Source organism: Centruroides sculpturatus, unplaced genomic scaffold (assembly GCF_000671375.1).
Source record: "Centruroides sculpturatus isolate CEXI.00-Female unplaced genomic scaffold, Cexi_2.0 scaffold1666, whole genome shotgun sequence".
NCBI lineage: Eukaryota > Metazoa > Arthropoda > Arachnida > Scorpiones > Buthidae > Centruroides > Centruroides sculpturatus.
Window position 1 is genome coordinate 106,062 of NW_019385935.1, and position 20,656 is coordinate 126,717.

The 20,656-nt window shown below is 33.9% G+C and overlaps 1 protein-coding gene across 5 annotated transcripts; it reads right to left on the reverse strand.

The window, feature by feature from the left end:
- Positions 1–2,266: 2,266 nt before the first annotated feature.
- Positions 2,267–20,116, reverse strand: LOC111612676. Of its 5 annotated transcripts, none has more exons than XM_023353916.1 (6): positions 19,603–20,116; positions 16,516–16,603; positions 12,991–13,077; positions 12,493–12,550; positions 12,324–12,419; positions 2,267–4,424 (listed from the first exon to the last, which is right to left on the reverse strand). In XM_023353916.1, the coding sequence occupies exons 3-6, from the start codon at positions 13,009–13,011 to the stop codon at positions 2,461–2,463; spliced, it is 2,139 nt and encodes a 712-aa protein (XP_023209684.1). In that variant the 5' UTR covers positions 13,012–13,077; positions 16,516–16,603; positions 19,603–20,116; the 3' UTR covers positions 2,267–2,460. The 5 variants fall into 5 exon arrangements, with proteins under 5 accessions (XP_023209684.1, XP_023209681.1, XP_023209682.1 ...); XM_023353913.1 differs by lacking the exon at positions 19,603–20,116 and adding an exon at positions 18,597–18,961; XM_023353914.1 differs by lacking the exons at positions 16,516–16,603; positions 19,603–20,116 and adding an exon at positions 18,597–18,961.
- Positions 20,117–20,656: the final 540 nt, after the last annotated feature.

The following is a 20,656-nucleotide window of genomic DNA, read 5'->3' on the forward strand; positions in this document are numbered from 1 at the left end:
TGTATTTGCTCGAACTTTGTTAAAACCTTAACCGTGTTCCGAACAACAACCGAAGTTGTAGAAGGAAATTCGCCCATTTTACCGATCTAGGATCCCCCTTTCCCAAATTTTAATATCGACTCAAAATAATTTATAAAGACGAATTACAATAAAACGGTTTATTATCCAACTATCGGAAATTTCACATGCCAAAAAAGAGAGGAAAGAGCAATTAAATAATCAAAATTATAAAGGATTTAAAAATATATATAAAAATGGGGAATATCGCGCTTCTGACAATCGCAGCGAGTGTGTGGGCTAAATTTGGAGAATCCGTGCTTCTCGCATGGACAACTGTATGTGGCCGGCTCACGTGTCGGAAAACCTGATTTATTCATGTAAGCAGCAGACGGAAAAACAAAAAATATAGTGTATCCACAAGCATTCCAATAAATAAATAGAATTGAAACGACACTTTAAAATGTTTTCCCGATGAAAATAAATAATAATAATAATAATAAAAAGAAGTTTCAATTAAAATGATAAAATGTAAATTTAATTTTATCATAACGAGTTTGCTTGAATTTCGTTTCTTCTGAGATCGCAGCAATGCGCGACGGGTAAGCTAGTTACCCATATTGTTTGATTTGACAGCTTGCGTGTTTCATTTTAACACTTTAACTTCTTTATTTGGTGCTTCTTCTCTTTCATTTTACTGTCATTCCTTATTTAGTACCTTACTTTTCCATTTGGTACAACATTTTTTATTTTACACATTGTTTTCTCTGATACTATTTTTTTATTTGAGAATGAAGGTTACAAATGTTTCCAGTTTGTCGTAAACAATATGTTTTCATAATAGAGTAATTTACATAATTTTTTCAGATGTTAGAGTGGATGCAGATGATGTTTCGGGTGGATATCCATTAAATACATTTGGTTGTATATATGTGTTATTATGGGCTAGAAGAAGAGAAATGCCAAGAATTTTGCATATACATGGTAGTATTTGGATATCGTTATCTCTACACTGTTTAACTTTTCTTTACAAATGATTTACTCAAGACTATTTCATCTTTTTACGTGTAACAATTTTACATTATACTTAATCTTCATTACATGTTATACAATAATTCAACAAAGACATATTTTGTAGGTAAAATCAAAAATAAAGTTTCGTTGCGAACTTTTACAATGAACCACTTCTTTACAAAACTATCATTAAGATGTGTTAGTTTTACAACAGCACATTTTTGCAAGTCATTTTTTTTTTGTAATACAGTATATTTAACGGCTGTTCTCACTGCAGCTTTTACACATTCAGCTGTTTTTTGTTCACTTCCAATTAATAAATGTCACTAAACAAGATCTAATAATGCTTCTTTAGTCTCATAAGTGGTGTGCCGTCATTGGAAGCGGTGAAAGCGTCGCTTCTTTTGTATTTTCTAAAAAAATAAATACATATTGCGCGATCAATTTCATATTTTAACAATATTTTTGATTAATTAAAATTAATATTTTTTTATAACCACATTATGTATCTTATTACAAATTTCTTCACGGCACACCACTGGTTTTTAACTGCGGTTTAGTAGGCTACCATATTTAGTATGGTACCACGTGGTAATAAAAGAAGTGTATTCTTTAACAATAGAAGTGTTAACAATGAAAGTGTTACGAATGAAATTATTAATTGGCAGTGTTCAGAGAAATTGGCGTGCAGAATTTACAGGCGCAGATGCAGTTTTTTGTGTTTTTACAGAAAATCAAACAAATTTTTAGACTCATCTAAAAATTTTCTAATTAGTCTGGAAACAGGGGGACCTAATTCTTCCATTCTAAGAAAACGGTAAGATTGGCTATATTGTAATAATCTTAGTCTTCTCTATCGTTACTTTTTGCCGGAGCAACGACAGGCTTATCTGTAATTTATTTATAAGTTGTTCTTTTCCCTTTGTATTGAGCTTAGATACATTTAAAAAAAATTAAAATGAAAACATTTTTAATATTTCAAATTTATTTTACACAACAAATTAAATATGCTAGTTACAAAACAAAAACATTAATGTTCATTATAAATTCAATGCTACATAAACTGTAAATCTCACAAAGTACAGTATTAAAGATATATTTTTGATAAAACAAGAAAGGCAGACATCACGTAAAAATAAATTCATGATATCATTTATAAGAATTTACCTAACTAATACATTTTTTTTTTTAAATTTATTACATTTTACAATTTTACATTAGAGGTTATATTAATACAAAAATTGACTAGATAAAAATGTTTTCATTGGATTTTATTTTGTTATTATAAAGGTAATTATAATACATTAATTATTTTTATTGTAGAAAATATTGATCATAAATTAATTCAGGAAACGTGATTATATCACATTTTAAATTACACAATGATTATATTAACAATACAAATATAGTTTATGCCTTAAAGATTATTTCTTGTTTGCTATTTACTGTTCATTTATCATCAGATGATAGCTTGATATTATCTTTAAGACTCAAATATTGTTCAGTAGAAATCAAGTATTTGACTTCTCCAATGAATTTATTATTACTAAGCAAAGCAACAAGATTTTTACTTGTTTTATGTAATTTCAGTTTAGGATCTTTTGGAATTACTGCAGGATTCTCGACATCTTTGAAAAAATTATACATGTTGTTATGTAGAACAGGGCAATTAATACATTTCAGGACAAGTACACCAGTAAAAAAAATTTTTAATTTATCCCATTTAAAACTATTTATTAAATTTTTAATGAGACATACGGACTGACGAATATCACAAATGTTAGGAATCTTTTCAGGAATAGCTTCACTTTTAAGGCTATCCTCACCTTTAACGAATTTAATACTTTTATCCAAAAGTAGAAATATCTCCAATTTATCAGGATTTTTGTAAATGTGGTGTATGTCTATTAGTGTTTTTCTAACTTCTTCGTAAAAATGTTTTGTGTCCGGAAAAAGAAAATAAATTTGAGAAAGTTGTAAGGAACGTTGCTCAAATAAAATTGTCATCGTTTTTAAGGAGGAAAAATCAAAATATATTTTAGCATTTGAACAGAATAATTGTTTGTTCGTTATGTTTTTAATTTCATTAAGACATTCAAGCCAAATTGGAAGAGAGTGAATATTTTGTGAAATAGTGTATATAAATTCATTTGAAAATTCTTTATCTTCATAAAGACCGCAGAGAAACGATAAAATTGTCAAATCGTAGGCACTATCTCGATCAATTTGTATCGAATGGTAATAACAAAGAGCTATAATAAAGTCGAAAAAGCTTCTATGTATAAAATCAAAACAACTAATTCCATTTACCTCAGAATACTTTGCAAAAATATCTAGTCCTAATATAAATTCATAGTCTTTTTCTTCTGGAAACTTCTTCTTTAACTGTTTATCTTTTAATGTTAGCAATTTTTGAATCTCGTACATAAATACGGGCTTATCCATTTTACTCATTTTGGATCTTTCGTCCAAATATATTTTTCCCAATTTAACTAGCAAGTCTTCTCCGTAGAAACACTTTCCTTTTACTAAATTATGTTTCTCTCCCATTTTTCTCATATATCTTTTTATCACCAGACGAAAAATTTGAATGAACAAATCTGTCTTTGTTTGTATTTTGTGAAAGTATTTCGTTTGTGGTAAACAGCATAACATATGCAACATTAATGGACATTCAGCTAAGGCGGAATAAAAATAATTGAATTTTATCAAGTTTATAAGTTCATCCCGCCTGCCGTTATCATCATTAATAACTAATTTAATATACTTCTCTTTCTGCTGTTGTGAAAATCCTTGAATAATGAATCTCATATGTGCGTATTCTCTTATATTTTCGGCAGCGTGAGGACGACAAGTAAGAAGAATTGTCATTTTTTTAGAAATATGAAATGAATCTAATTCAATGAAATGCATAATTGAATCTTTATCATCTGTTTCGTCGAATCCATCCAGAATGATTAATAAGTTAAATCCTCTTTGTCTTAACTTATCTCTAGAATTGGAATCTGTATGTTTACTGATACGTTGGAGAATTTCATTTGTTATAGTTTTTTTCTCTAATTCTCGCAAATTAATGAGGACAGTAAAATCATAATGTCCTAAATAATCGGTACGGGACGTATCGGTACCCCAATCGTAAGCTATTTTCTTACAAAAGGTAGTTTTGCCATAACCGGGATCACCAGTGACTAACATTACAACATGTCTATCCATTGATTTTGGAAAAATCTCTGTAAACTTAATAGTTTCTCCTACTTTTTTACATAAGAAATCTGCTTCTTGAACAGTAAGTTCGATGAAGTAGTCTGTTAAGGGAAAGTCTTTGCTTTTTTCACTCCACAACAAAGATTTCAAGTAAGCATTTTTAGTGCTGTAAGAATACATTAAAGATTCTCTCTGTATCTGAAAAGATTCTGAAAAATATTATACATATGAATATAATATTCCTGTAGTTCTAATTATACTTAAAAAATTTAAGCTTACTAATTTAAACACTACTTCTGTGAGTTTGAAATACACGCAAAAATTTTTTACTTTTTATAACGAATGAAAAGTATTTTAAATATAAAGTCAAGCCTGAAGTAAACTTTCAACCAACATCATGAATAATATGGATAACTTGTTGTTCCTATTTTGATTGACATTACTGTAGAAGAAATAATCTAATAAAGGGTGCAGTCGTGAGTGGTCATTGAGCTATAATGAGGGTATTTTTGCTCGCACAAAAAATATAGCGTGATGTACCTGCATATTTTTTAAGTGTCACTCGTGTGAGGAAAACAGAAAAACATCACTTAAGTTCTTTTTCTGATACTTGTTTCCTGCATTTGATTCGCTTTTTCAAACTTTAATTAGCATGACGTCTACACATATTTATATATATGTTTATAATTTTATAGAATAAATACATTATCTTATTATCATGAGTTTTAAACAAGTGAAAAATACAAGTTCATTTAAGTTTAACAATTATATAGCCAATACACATTTATGTTTCGATGTTACTTAAATACAGAATTTAATATTAAATACAGGCAACATGAAAGTATAATCTGCGAGAATAAACAATCAATAAAATGCGCCATTACATTTTGAAAGTTAACATTTATACTTGTTTGCCAAATAATGTAATGTTTCTGAAAGGGGCCTGATGCAAAAATTGCTATCTACTTACCAAAGTGTGCATTAATTCTAATTACAGTAGACCCCCCTATAACGTGAGTTCCTGTAACGGAAATTCCTATAACGTAGCGAAAAAATTGCGGCAGTATTCGTATAAAGGGACTCGTAAAACGATTCGTGGAATCTGGACTAATAGTGGATGAGCAGCCGAACTACTTTTCGCCGTCCAGCGCCACGCTACGAAGAATTTAGGCGGGTAAATTGAGTTTGCTATCGTCTATACAGTATTATATGTAAATTATATATAAATTAAGTACTCTACATATAATTATATATTAATTATATATAAATTAGGTACAGTACTGTATATATAATTATATATTATCTTAATTTATTGTAACTTTATTATAATTATATATATACTTTAGGCCGTCTAGCGCCACGCTACGGAGGCCGTTTAGGCGGGTAAGTTGAGTTTACTATCGTGTATCGTCTCTACAGTATGTAAATTAGGTACCGTAAGTCTAATACAGTACTGTAATTTTATACATTTCTTGTGAAAGAAGCATTTCTTATTTTTATTTATTTATTTTTTATTTTTAATGAAAGGGGCGGAAGACCAGGACTACTCAGGGGTATCACCTGGGTGAAAAAAAAAGAAGGAGGGGTAATGGATGAGGGGGGTGAAAGTGTGATAGGAAAGATGGTGAAGATGAGAGAGATCGTCAGCGCGAACAACACAGTAATTTAAATAGCAGGATACATGTGCAGGATGCAAAAAGAAAGAGTGTACACATAGTTATGCCGCGTTACATATGAAAGAAAAAATTTGTGGTTATAGAACAATTATAAATACCAGAGTTGAAAGTGGTGATAGTTACAAACGGGTGCATGTTTTGTCGGTTATATTAAGGCCCCTGGTGTAGAGGTCAACTGTCTTGTGAAGAGTCCCTTGTCTGATTTCGGTTGGTGAAGTCTGGATTTAAAGCGCCGGTTTCCCGGATAAATTCGGTAAGTCCGTTGTAGGTGGCGCTGTTGTTGATCGGGCGTGCAAAGCCAGTTGAATCCTTCAATGAGGGCTTTGTGAATAAGTTGAGTTTTCTGTGTGTCATAGAGGTTGCATTCAAAGATGAAGTGCAGGGGATCCTCTATAGCGCCACTATCACACTGACAGAAGGGGGTATCGCTGTGATGAAATATATTGAGATATTGGCGAAAGTTCCCATGGCCAGTGAGGAGTTGGCTGGTGAAATAATTGCCATATATGTGGTTGAGAGAGAGACGGTTGGGAATGTTAGGCAGGAATTTAATGGTAGTCCTACCAGTGTTTGCTTCTTTTCATTCCCTCTGCCACATGTGGATGAGCGTTTTTCTGATGATATTCTTGACAGCCACGGTTGGGATGTCATCAAAGCTTGGTGTAACAGGAGAAGTAGCTGTCTCCTTAGCCAGCACATCTGCTTCCTCATTTCCTATTACACCTTGATGGGCGCGGGTCCACGAAAAGTAAATGAGGTTGCTTTTGTTTTTCTCCAGTTCGTCCATGATGAGTTAGTGGAGATAGTTACGCTGGGTTTTCTTGCTTATGCTCCAAAGAGTGGCCTGGCTGTCAGAGCAGATGCAGACCTGCTTCCCGCGAAGCTGATTGGAATTGTTGATGTAGACCAATGCTTTGTAGATGGCGTACTGTTCTGCTTGCATAATAGAGCAGTAATCCGCAAGTTTAAAGCCCTTTTTGTGGACCGGGTGTGTACAGTTGCTATTTCTGTGCACGATGGCAGCGCCCGTACCAAGAAACAATTTTGACCCATCTGTGAAGATGGTGTTGGCGTTGTTGATGTTGGAAACACTAGGATCAGTGAGAAAATTAACGGTAGGAGATAAAGCAGGATGCCTGCAATGCCTGTAAAGAGTAACTTTGGTGTTCTTGTGGTTGAGCATGAGTGTTTGTTGCATATCCAGGCTGGGAAGGATGCCAATATTTAGATAGCTTATTAGCTCAGTCTTCGTACGATCTGAGAGACTGAGGTTGGTGAGATACCAGCTAGCTGCATTGGCCTTTACACTTAGATGTATTGGAGGGGTGCCAGTAATTACTTGTAGGGCAGATGTGGGGGCAGTCCTGTAGGCCTTGGTGATCTTGAGGAGGCTGACACGCTGAGCCTTTACGCTGAGCTTACGCTTTACGTAAACTTTATCCACTGCGTCCCCCAAAAGGGCGCATTATAAAGGATGGCCGGCTCTATGGCCAGGCGTTAGATATTTGTTAAGTTCTTGTTGTTGAGACCCCAGTTTTTCCCTGCAAGAAAGCAGAGAAGGTTCAAAAGTTTTATGGTTTCGTCACAAGCGTTTTTTATGTGAATATTCCAATTCAAGCCCTGATCGATAGTAATGCCCAAGTATTTTATGCTATCACTGCATCTTATCCTATTATCTCCTATTTTGATGGAGTGTGGTTTCTTGAGTTTAGTCCCTTTTCGTCATTAGCATGCAGGTAGTCTTTTCTAGGTTAATTGATAGTTTATTAAAGTTGCTCCACTCTAGAATTTGGTTAAAAAAAGAATTGGCCTCTTGCAGCAATTTTTTACTGTTTTTATTGAACATCATAACTAAGGTATTGTCGGCATATCCCTGGGTAGCCCAGGTGACGGTAGTCGCGTTAGGGACAATGTCAAGAAGGCTGTTGTACATGATGTTCCAAAGGCCAGGCCCGGAACGGGAACCCTGGGGGCAACCCCGGGCAACAGGCCAGAAGACAGGTGTGCCTAACTCGTGAATACCAGCAGTGCGGTCATTCAGATAGCTGGTGAGCAGCTTGAATAGGTTTTGTGGACAATTAAAGGTCTTGAGCTGCGAAAGAAGGGATGATCACCACAGAGAGTTAAATGCGTTCCTGTAATCTATTGAGATCAACACTACGTGTTCCTCATTTTTCCAGGTACTGCCTATAAATTGGATTACCCTGTGGATAGCATGATAGGTGGAGCTCCCTTGGACGAAGCCAAATTGATGGGGATGTAGGTGGTTGTTATTCGTGAGATGGTGGTTAATCCTATTGATTAGAAGTCCATCAAGAACCTTGCCCAGTGTGGGCAGAAGGCTAATTGGCCTCAAATCTGTGGCCTTTTACTGAGTTGGGAGACCCTATTTTGGGTATGAATTTCACAACAGCATGTTTCCAGCATTTTGAAAATTGATGTCTGGTGAGGCACAAGTTGAAGCTAAGTACGAAGGCGATAGGAATGGCTTTGAATGCCCTTTTCACCATACAAGCCGTAATCCCATCAATGCCGGAAGCCTTATTGTTCCGTAAAGATTTAATAGCAGTGGCCACCTCTGTAAAAGTGAACGAGATGTCGTCGTCAGTGATAGGTGGGTAGAGGACTTTTCTCCTGATATTCCTCTGCTCTGGTTAAATTCCTCTTGGTCGTCTGGAAAAAAATGGGTAGTGAAAAGATGTTTAATCGTGTCATCCAGGTCAGTGGTGTACCCACCATTCACTTTCTCCATATCGGCTGGGATGACGATGTTTTTTCTGGGCTTCATGATAATGTGATAGGGGTCACTCCATGTGGTTTTGTTCCCTATTTCCGAGCAGTATTTGCGCCACGCATTCGTGCGTGCTTTGTTTATCTCGGTTTTGTAAGCGTTTAATTTCTGTATATACTCTTGCTTTTTCTGTTGTTTGAGGGTGGGATCATTTTCCCTTACAAAGAATATCCGATGCCTGCGAACACTGTTTTTTTGGGCATCGAGAGCATCGTTCCACCAATGGGCATTCCTATGTTTGTGTTCCCTCATTATGGTGGAGTTAGAAAAAGCGTTACTAATGCTAGCATTAAGATGCTCTGCCAGCTTGTCGGCATCATTACTATCAGCTAGTTCATGGTGGATTGGATTAGCCCAGTAAGTGTAAAACAATTCATCAAATAAGTTCCAGTCAGTGGCTTTGCTAGTGTACCTAGTTGTTTTTTTTTTGCAGGATCGTTGCTTTTAATGACAATTTTGATGTACCTGTGATCACTCACATTGTCTTCCTCCATAGTGGTGCAGAGATCCACAAGGGGGTGTGCCTGGTGGTTGGCAAAGCAAAGGTCAATCCAGCTTTTTCCCCTTGCACAGAAAAAAGTTTGGAGAGGGCTGGAGTTAAGCGAAACTAGGTGGTTCCTAGACGCAAATTCGCAAACCCGGTACCCCCTGCCATCTTCCACCGGGCTGTGCCAGATGGGTGACTTTGCATTAAAGTCCCCCCCAACCAGCCAAGGAAACGAGCCAATTTTGTCGTTTATTCCCTGCAAATCCTTAATAAGATGGTCGATAGAATTGAACGGAAAACAGTAGACCGAAGTAAGATAAATAATCATGCCGTGGTGTTTTATGCAGGCAGTGGTGGCGTAACTAGTCGACAGTTCCGGGCAGTACACAGTGTTTATGTTTTTGTTGCAAGTGAGGATGCCAGTCTCGGTCCTATCACTGTTGCTGTTAGGGGGAAGGATTTTCCATCGTCCAAAACGAACGATAGCTTTTTTCACGAGGTATGGTTTTTGTAAAAGGATAATGTCCGTGTTATGCTCTTCTGCCATCTTTATCACCAGCAAGAAAGCAGCCTTAGACCTTTGGACATTGATTTGGAGGATATTTAGTTTGAAATGAGAATTATTAGTAGGATTACTCATGTTGGGAGTCCTTAGTGGGGTATTATTACTCGAATATGATATACAGTTGAGCCTACCAGCCATAATTGGTTCGTTTAACTGCTAAGGTCTTCATCTTCTTGGTTATTGCGCATTCCTGGCTGTAAGCTGCATGGTCAGTTGGCATCCTTTGCTCTTTTGGTAAGCTTCTGTTCGCTTGCCTGCAATTTATGCAGCAGGGAACCTCGTCTCTTTTGGCGCATTCAGCGAAACAGTGACTCCTGGCACAATGGCTACATCTTTGTAATTCGACGCAATCTTTTGCCGTATGAGCAAATCCACAAACAACATTTGTAACAACGAAGCAGTGGTATGTAATCCTCTACTTTGATGCTTCCCCAAGAAATAAAAATGTGCTTCGCTGTAATTAGTGTATTTCGAACTGTTGGAGATACCATGAGGATAATGTGGCGGAATCTCTCCCGCACCCTTCCCTTTGACAGGGAGAAGCTTACTTGGCACTGGCTAGCGAACGAGTCCCACGTTAAGTCATTCCAATGCAATCTGTTTTGTTTATAAATCATTTCCGTGACTTTGTTGTCTTGTATGGAATTAGGGGTATTTATGAGGATTACGCGAGGTTTTCTTTTTTCTGTCAGATGACAGTTTACCTTTTCTTTTATAGTGGGAATGTTCTCAATCGCCATTCTTAATTTCTTCACTTTTGTAAGGCTTCCCACCCTTAGGCACAGTCCGTCCCTTTTAACACGGTGAACTGACTTGACTCCCACCTGCAGGTCTTGTGGGTGAACATTGTCCAGAATATCGTTTTTAAGTTTCTTCATATTGATATCTTCTTTCCCTTGTTTCGGGTAGATAAGCAGGGCGTGGTTACCTCCAGTTCCCTCTGTGTCCACTTTGTTGTGAAGGGTTCTTGATATGACCCTAGTAGTGCTGCTGGGGCGTGTGTTGAGCTTTGTAACCTCGGCATACGATTGCCTGATAGCACTCCGCTCCGCACTTGTTGCCTCAGATTTGTTGCGCAGTTCTGAGACGATCCCATATAATTGGTTTACGGCAGCAAATAACAGAGAGGCCTGTTCTCTGATCTGAAGCCGTTCTTCTGAACTGAAGCCTTTGTTCCTCCCCTTCTTTACTGTGTCAGTGGTGTTTTCTGGACACAAGTCCATTATTCTCCCCAGCTGCAAAGCAGCAGACTTGATAATGGGGTCTTCGAAGTTAGTTAAATGTTGTTGACTAGGCTCTCCTGAGCTCTCCATGTGTGCCTCAAAGTAAATAAACAGTGGACTATGCACCTTTACTAAATAAAAAATTTATAAACAAATAACGGGTTGCTAAATGCTGCAATAAAAACAACCCTTAAAAGCTACTAGCAATAACAAGAAGGTTCACTGACTAACAGCCACCTGTTTGATTCCAAGCAAGGAAATGTGGAGACAAAAACTTGTAAATAGCAGCATGTGACACTAAACAAAAAAGCTTCCTGGAATGTTCTGAATGCCCCCGGGGCAAGCAACGAGCACGTGGACCAGACAATGCCCTTTGTTTAAAATGAAAAAATGCCGAAATAAAAACTTCGTAGTCCTGTATTAAGTTTTTACAAGTTGAACCAAGTTTGTCTGATGAGAGCAGGGTCTTAGTCGGTCGTAATAGCGTGATTAATAAATGACGGCATGAGATACACTTTGCGTTAAAATTACAAAAGCGGTCCACTTACACTGTAGAATGCAGAAAGTAGGTCTGAAAGTCCACAGGGTTTCGATGTCCGTATTTCCGCGGAAAGCCAGAATATCCAAAAAACAGTAATACTAGTGTGAGCAGCACGTCTTCCCAAGTCCAGCGATGTATAATTCACGCACTAAAGACCGAAAAAATCCACCAATATCTTCGCAAAAACGGAAGCACAGCAAAACGTGACCTCTGTCTTCAACCACCATCGAGCCTATCAGAAACATTTCTTATTCAACGACCATAAAAATTATTTATATTAATGACGTCTCCAAAGGTCAACGAATTTTTCGCGGAAAAATAATTTATTAGAAAACGTGGCCGCCGTTTGGTGTGCTGCTCCGCGACGAAAACAAGAGTAAGCAACGGCGTAGTCGAACGGTGCACACTCGGTAAGTAATTCTACAATTTTTTTGTTTATAGCATAGTTTATACGGACTATTCACAAAAAATTATACGTGTTTTGGAAATGTTGAGTCAAATTAGTCTAGAATCGGTTAATTTTATGGAAGAAAATCTTTCAAACAGCTTTAGTTCGTAAACTTCACACGTATCGGGCTGTGATTGGCTCATGTATTTAAGGATTCCTACAACGTGAAATTCTTATAAAGTGGAACGTATCTAAGCGTTATAGGGGGGTCTACTGTATTTTATCTGTGCTCTAACAATGAAAGTCAGTAGATAATTATACCATGTATTACATAAAGATCTTTTTTTACGCAAAAATCGCTGGAAAAGTTAGACAAATTTCATTTATTTATTGTCAATTTAAAAAACAATATTTTAGCTTATATTATTTGCAATTACCTGAATCATTTTTAACAGTTGAACTAGATGGTTGATTTAGGCCTATATTAAAAACATTTCCCACATAGACTTTTTTTGAGTCTTTTATTTCAATACCTGATAACAGCGATAAAGTATATTATAAAATATTATATTATAAAAATTTAATGAATATATGAAAAATAATTACCGTCTGCTATTTTTCCTGCTGCTGTATCTAATTTATCTAAGGCCAAACATTCCAATATCTGTAATGTGTCAATAATTAAGACTTAATATGCTAATTAAAATGTTATAGAATTAATTTTAATATATATTATAATGTCATAAGACAAATATCTATGCTATAAAACATAATTATTAACATAAAATAGTGTACTATTTAAAATTAGTTTAAATTCAACCATTTCTTATTTGTCTTTGATTATAATTTCATGAGAAGATAGAGTTATATAGAATATTAAACATTATTTATCAGGTGTAAAATGTGAGATGTTTGCTAAATTCTGTGATTATACACAAATAATTATAGTTGCACGATTGAATACTGTCCATGGTTGATGGCATAATTGAAATGCCCATAATGTATAACCTTTATACTCGTTGTTGTAGCTTGTATAGATAGAATAGTCTTTTATTTAGTTTCTATGTCTCAAATAATATTAACTTTATCAATAAAAAAGTATACCTTTTCCTGACTATCTTCCATATTTTTACAAAGATCAACGTTTAAAAGATCTGCTTTTTTATCTGAATATATCGATATTTTCAGTTTCTGAAATGTAAATGTATGCATATTAATCAAAAGAAATTATCTCTGGAAAGAAATTACATTTATTAAATGAATAAAAGGACACTTACTTTTAAACTTTTTTAAAATTAAAATAATATTTTCAATATGTTTTGTTGAAATCACTTAAAACTTATGAAATTATTTTGTTATTTTCAAGTACTTAAAACAAATAAAATGTAAATTAAATGATAGCCTAATACATAAATGTATCATTCAAAAATACATTCATAACGATAATTGCTAAATTTATCTATATAATTGAGATGGGTCGATTTTGGTAATAATAAGTGCAGAGTCCAAACGGTTAGGTGTTTAGAGTTGAAATTTCGTGCACGTACAAGGTTTCGTACAAGGTACCTCACGAGAATGTTCATTAAAAAAAGATTTTTGGAAATACCCCCGCAAAGGAAGAGAGAAGATTAATGATTATTCTGAAGAATTCGGCATATACTGTACTATTTTACATACGGATTTTTGCGTTTTTTTGGAAAATGGAAAATATTTTTAGACTAATCTACAAATGTAATTAATCCTTCTCTCTTAAATCATAATAGACAATCTAAAACCTATGAATTACTTTTGTAATTATCTGGTAGTTTTAATTGGGGTCACTACAAATATATAGAGTTAGGGAAGTAATAGCTTATAATGTTTTAAATAATCGCCACATGAATGTTCAGCAGCTTTAAAATGTGTATAGAGCCATATGGTCGAGTATTATTACCGATTCAGGACCCGTAATGGATTATCAACGGGTCGAATAAAACCAACGATTTTTCGAGGTGGTCTTTGGATACATCGGCCAACTCGTTGTGGGCCTAGCAGAACGAATAATGGACGTGATACAAATGGTGGTCTTAGTGCCCACAGGATAAAAAAAGGCTTTTATAGAAGCTCTAAAATGCTGAAACCTCTGTACAATAGTATGACATGAGGTTTGTATATATACAGTACTTGCAAATTATAAATTTCTTTTTTCACAAATACTTAGTTTGTTTACAAATTAAATTACAATACGAGAAAAAAAGAAATTAATTCTTTTTTTTCATGATTAGTATTATAACTTATATTGTAGAAATTATAATTAAAACATTTCAATTACCTCTACTTTTCGTTCTTTTCTGTTTTGGTAGATTCCACTACTTTACAATTACAAAAAATAATATTTTATATTCTCGCTGCAGTCAGTGATAAAGGAGGACAGAAAAACTATCAAACAGAAAACGAAACTAAAACTATCCACCCCGAAACTGTTAACGTTGTTATCTTTGCTAATCACGTTGTGTAAGTCTTATGATCGTAACACGTATGACTAAAACGTAATATGTATTACGAAGTCAACTCTATTATCTAAAGATAAGAGAGGTGGTCTTCTTACTAACACAAAGGTAGTTCGTAGAAATCATTGACAAAATAATATTAAAAAAAATTATATACATTAAATTTTCAATGTAAGTGTCAGCTTAAGTATTGTTCTTTTTATTTTATATATATACATGTAAATGGACGTGTTTGTCCCTATATTTCACTGTGCAGCCAAAACTACACATCGCACATGAATGATGTTTGTTTGTGGTAGTAGCCCCAAGTCTTCCATCGTGCACTATGGTGTCTGCGTATGATCTGCACTATGGTATGGTATAATCTGCACTATGGTATGGTAATCGGCACATGGATGTTCAGCAGCTTTTAAATGTGTGTATGGAGCCATATGGTCGAGTATTATTGCCGCTTCAGCACCCGTGGTGAATTGTTAACAGGTCGAATAAAACCAACGATTTTTCGAGGTGGTCTTTAGATACGTCGGCCAACTCGTTGTGGGCCTAGCAGAACTAATAATGGACGTGATACAAATGGTGGTCTTAGTGCCCACAGGATAAAAAAAAGCTTTTATAGAAGCTATAAAATGCTGAAACCTCTGTACAATAGGATGACATGAGGTTTGTATATATACAGTACTTGCAAATTATAAATTTGTTTTTTCACAAATACTTAGTTTCTTTACAAATTAAATTACAATACGAGAAAAAAAGAAATTAATTCTTTTTTTTCATGATTAGTATTATAACTTATATTGTTTACTAACACAAAGGTAGTTCGTAGAAATCATTGACAAAATAATATTAAAAAAAATTATATACATTAAATTTTCAATGTAAGTGTCAGCTTAAGTATTGTTCTTTTTATTTTATATATATACATGTAAATGGACGTGTTTGTCCCTATATTTCACTGTGCAGCCAAAACTACACATCGCACATGAATGATGTTTGTTTGTGGTAGTAGCCCCAAGTCTTCCATCGTGCACTATGGTGTCTGCGTCTCGATAGCTATAAGGGTGTCGGAGATATGGGGGTTGAAAGTAGTTGACTTCGAAAATGTGTAACAATGGAAGTGTCAATAATGGAAGTGTTAACAATGGAAGTGTTAAGAGAAAGCGGCGTGCAAGATTTACAGGCACAGATGCGGTTTTTTGCGTTTTTGCGCGAAATCGAACATATTTTTATACCCATGTAAAAACTCTCTAATTAGTTTGGTAACGGGGGACCTAATTCTCGCATTCTGTGAAAACGGGTAAGATTGGCTATAATGTAATCTTAATCTTAAATGTTTTCGAATAGTCGAAAATGTTTTGAAATAGTCGAGGATCGTTGTGTGTGAGTAGTGGGGATTGCTTTTGGAGAAGTGTGACGCACATGCTTCAGTTGATTTTTCACAAGTAAAAATGTACGAATAACAGAAAAAAAGTAAAAAGTGAATAGTGAAGTGCGAAAAGTAAATACTGTATATCAAAAAACAATGCCAAAGCGTAAGAAAGAATTTTTGTTCTTGAAACATATCTCAAAGGGAAAAAATTGCGCGGAGAAATGAAACCACAAAAAAAAGAGAAGTACATCTAACAATGATACGAGAAAATTATCAATGAAACTGAAATAATCAGACAGAAGAGCAACTTTAAAATTATAGGAAAACACATCGAATCAGAGAAAGATTGTAGAGTAAGAGAAACAGTCTTTTATATATAAAAAAAAAAGTATATTACGTATAAATTTACGAGCAAATAAAAACCCAGCGAAGCGGGTTTTTATTTGCTCGTAAATTTTGCTCGTAAATTTATTTTATGTGCTTGCAGCTAGTATAATAATAATAATAAACATCACAATTATGACATACACAAAACATTATAATTCGTAAAAAACTACAAATTATAGTTTAAGATCTCTTTTCTCAATAAAAAAAATAATTTTTTATAAAATACAGTAAATTTGTACGATTGAATGAAGCCTATGGTGATGGCATAATTGAAATGCCTATAATATATAACCGTTATGATCGTTGCTGTTAATTGTATAGATACAATAGTTTTTTATGTATATTTTATGTCTCAAATAATATTAACTTTATCAATAAAAAATATACCTTTTCCTGACTATTTTCCACATTTTTACGAAGATCAAAGTTTAAAAAAATGTACTTTTTTATCTGAATATATCGATATTTTCAGTTTCTGAAATGTAAATGTATGCATATTAATCAAAAGAAATTATCTCTGGAAAGAAATTACATTTATTAAATGAATAAAAGGACACTTACTTTTAAACTTTTTTAAAATTAAAATAATATTTTCAATATGTTTTGTTGAAATCACTTAAAACTTATGAAATTATTTTGTTATTTTCAAGTACTTAAAACAAATAAAATGTAAATTAAATGATAGCCTAATACATATATGTATCATTCAAGAATACATTCATAACAATAATTGCTAAATTTATCTATATAATTGAGATGGGTCGATTTTGGTAATAATAAGTGCAGAGTCCAAACGGTTAGGTGTTTAGAGTTGAAATTTCGTGCACGTACAAGGTTTCGTACAAGGTACCTCACGAGAATGTTCATTAAAAAAAGATTTTTGGAAATACCCCCGCAAAGGAAGAGAGAAGATTAATGATTATTCTGAAGAATTCGGCATATACTGTACTATTTTACAGACGAATTTTTGCGTTATTATCGGAAAATGGAAAATATTTTTACACTAATCTAAAAATGTAATTAATCCTTTTCTCTTAAATTATAATAAACAATCTAAAACCTATGAATTACTTTTGTAATTATCTGGTAGTTCTAATTGGGGTGTCTACAAATACATAAGGTTAGGGAAGGAACAGCTAAAAATATCATAAATGCTACTTATATTCATATAGAGTTAATAATAATTTGTGTTATAATCGGCACATGGATGTTCAGCAGCTTTTAAATGTGTGTATAGAGCCATATGGTCGAGTATTATTGCCGCTTCAGCACCCGTGGTGAATTGTTAACGGGTCGAATAAAACCAACGATTTTTCGAGGTGGTCTTTAGATACGTCGGCCAACTCGTTGTGGGCCTAGCAGAACTAATAATGGACGTGATACAGATGTTCGTCTTAGTGCCCACAAGGGTAGAAGAAGCTTTTATAAAAGCTCTAAAATGCCGACACCTCTGTACAATAGGATGACATGAGGTTTCTATATAATATACTTGCAGTAGAAAACTGAAATTTGTTTCTTCGCAAATACTTATTTTGTTTACAAATTAAAATACAATATGAAAAAATAAGAAATTANAATTGAGATGGGTTGATTTTGGTAATAATAAGTGCAGAGTCCAAACGGTTAGGTGTTTAGAGTTGAAATTTCGTGCACGTACAAGGTTTCGTACAAGGTACCTCACGAGAATGTTCATTAAAAAAAGATTTTTGGAAATACCCCCGCAAAGGAAGGGAGAAGATTAATGATTATTCTGAAGAATTCGGCATATACTGTACTATTTTACAGACGAATTTTTGCGTTATTATCGGAAAATGGAAAATATTTTTACACTAATCTAAAAATGTAATTAATCCTTTTCTCTTAAATTTTAATAAACAATCTAAAACCTATGAATTACTTTTGTAATTATCTGGTAGTTCTAATTGGGGTGTCTACAAATACATAAGGTTAGGGAAGGAACAGCTAAAAATATCATAAATGCTACTTATATTCATATAGAGTTAATAATAATTTGTGTTATAATCGGCACATGGATGTTCAGCAGCTTTTAAATGTGTGTATGGAGCCATATGGTCGAGTATTATTGCCGCTTCAGCACCCGTGGTGAATTGTTAACGGGTCGAATAAAACCAACGATTTTTCGAGGTGGTCTTTAGATACGTCGGCCAACTCGTTGTGGGCCTAGCAGAACTAATAATGGACGTGATACAGATGTTCGTCTTAGTGCCCACAAGGGTAGAAGAAGCTTTTATAAAAGCTCTAAAATGCCGACACCTCTGTACAATAGGATGACATGAGGTTTCTATATATACTTGCAGTAGAAAACTGAAATTTGTTTCTTCGCAAATACTTATTTTGTTTACAAATTATATTAAATACGATAAAAAAGAATTTAATTCTTTTTATTAATTAATGATTAGCGTTGATAACTTATGTTGTATAAATTTTAATTAAAACATTTGAATTACCTTTACTCTTCGTCCTTTTTTGTTTTGGAGGTACTCCACTACTTTACAATTACAATAAACAAGATTTTATATTTTCGCTGCACTCAGTGACAAAAGAGGACAGAAAAACTATCAAACAGAAAACGGAACTAAATCTATCCACCCCGAAACTGTTAACGTTGTTATCTTTGCTAATCACGTTGTGTAAGTCTTATGATCATAACACGTATGACTAAAACGTAATATGTATTACGAAGTCAACTCTATTATCTAAAGATAAGAGAGGTGGTCTTCTTACTAACACAAAGGTAGTTCGTAGAAATCATTGACAAAATAATATTAAAAAAAATTATATACATTAAATTTTCAATGTAAGTGTCAGCTTAAGTATTGTTCTTTTTATTTTATATATATACATGTAAATGGACGTGTTTGTCCCTATATTTCACTGTGCAGCCAAAACTACACATCGCACATGAATGATGTTTGTTTGTGGTAGTAGCCCCAAGTCTTCCATCGTGCACTATGGTGTCTGCGTATGATCTGCACTATGGTATGGTATAATCTGCACTATGGTATGGTAATCGGCACATGGATGTTCAGCAGCTTTTAAATGTGTGTATGGAGCCATATGGTCGAGTATTATTGCCGCTTCAGCACCCGTGGTGAATTGTTAACAGGTCGAATAAAACCAACGATTTTTCGAGGTGGTCTTTAGATACGTCGGCCAACTCGTTGTGGGCCTAGCAGAACTAATAATGGACGTGATACAAATGGTGGTCTTAGTGCCCACAGGATAAAAAAAAGCTTTTATAGAAGCTATAAAATGCTGAAACCTCTGTACAATAGGATGACATGAGGTTTGTATATATACAGTACTTGCAAATTATAAATTTGTTTTTTCACAAATACTTAGTTTCTTTACAAATTAAATTACAATACGAGAAAAAAAGAAATTAATTCTTTTTTTTCATGATTAGTATTATAACTTATATTGTAGAAATTATAATTAAAACATTTCAATTACCTCTACTTTTCGTTCTTTTCTGTTTTGGTAGATTCCACTACTTTACAATTACAAAAAATAATATTTTATATTCTCGCTGCAGTCAGTGATAAAGGAGGACAGAAAAACTATCAAACAGAAAACGGAACTAAAACTATCCACCCCGAAACTGTTAACGTTGCTATCTTTGGTAATCACGTCGTGTAAGTCTTATTATCGTAACACGTATAACAAAAAAGTGATATGTATTATGAAGTCACCTTTGTTATCTTAAAATAAGAGAGGTGACTACGCAACACGTATTACTTTTTTAATTTTTTCACTTAAATTAATAATTTTATTTAATGCCAAATTTTTCAGGAACGTTTGTTTATATGAGGGATTAATGCTAGTAAATTTTCATGGCTGAAGGTCGAGGAGGTGAGGAGATACAATGGGACACGTGTCGTATCTTCAGTACAAACTGAATAAATGAAGAATTTACTTGTTATTAGCATTTGCAATGTTTAATAAAACTTGTCTCTACCTGCAAGTTAAGTGTTTTTTTTTTTGCAACTTAATGATAGTTAATAATAGAAAAAGTTTTTATATAAAATTTCTTAATAGATGGCGAGTATACAAAGTTAAATATTTTTGCCTAGAAAGTTAAGCAACTCGTTGCGGGATTTTTTAAATTAGCTACTAGTCTTATTTGAAAACAGTTAGAAATTTACTATATTTTATAAAAAAAAAATTATTTGTTTTTATTAACAAAAGAGATCTTAAACTATGATTTGTAGTTTTTTACAAATTATGATGTGTTGTATATGTCTTCTTCATTATTATTTATATCTATATCTATATATACAGGTAACCCCCGTATAACACGGCACTTCTATAGCACGGATTCGCTCTAACACGGTTCGAAAATTGGTACCATCCCCCGTATAACACGGTACTTTTATAGCACGAATTCACTCTGACACGGTTCGAGAATTGGGTAAAACTCTCGTACAACAGGAAATGTAATAAATTTTTACATACTTAACTAATAATAGTTCACGAAAATTATTATTTTCGTGAACTATTAGTACTT

Bases quoted from the DNA above. Each gene is read 5' to 3' on its own strand.
- LOC111612676 (XM_023353916.1), bottom strand. From the start codon at position 13,011: ATGGAAGATAGTCAGGAAAAG. The intron at 12,420-12,492 runs GTAATTATTTTT...CGCTGTTATCAG, and splicing joins AGCAGGAAAAATAGCAGACG to GTATTGAAATAAAAGACTCA. The intron at 4,425-12,323 runs GTAATTGCAAAT...AATATTTTTCAG, and splicing joins AACTGTTAAAAATGATTCAG to AATCTTTTCAGATACAGAGA.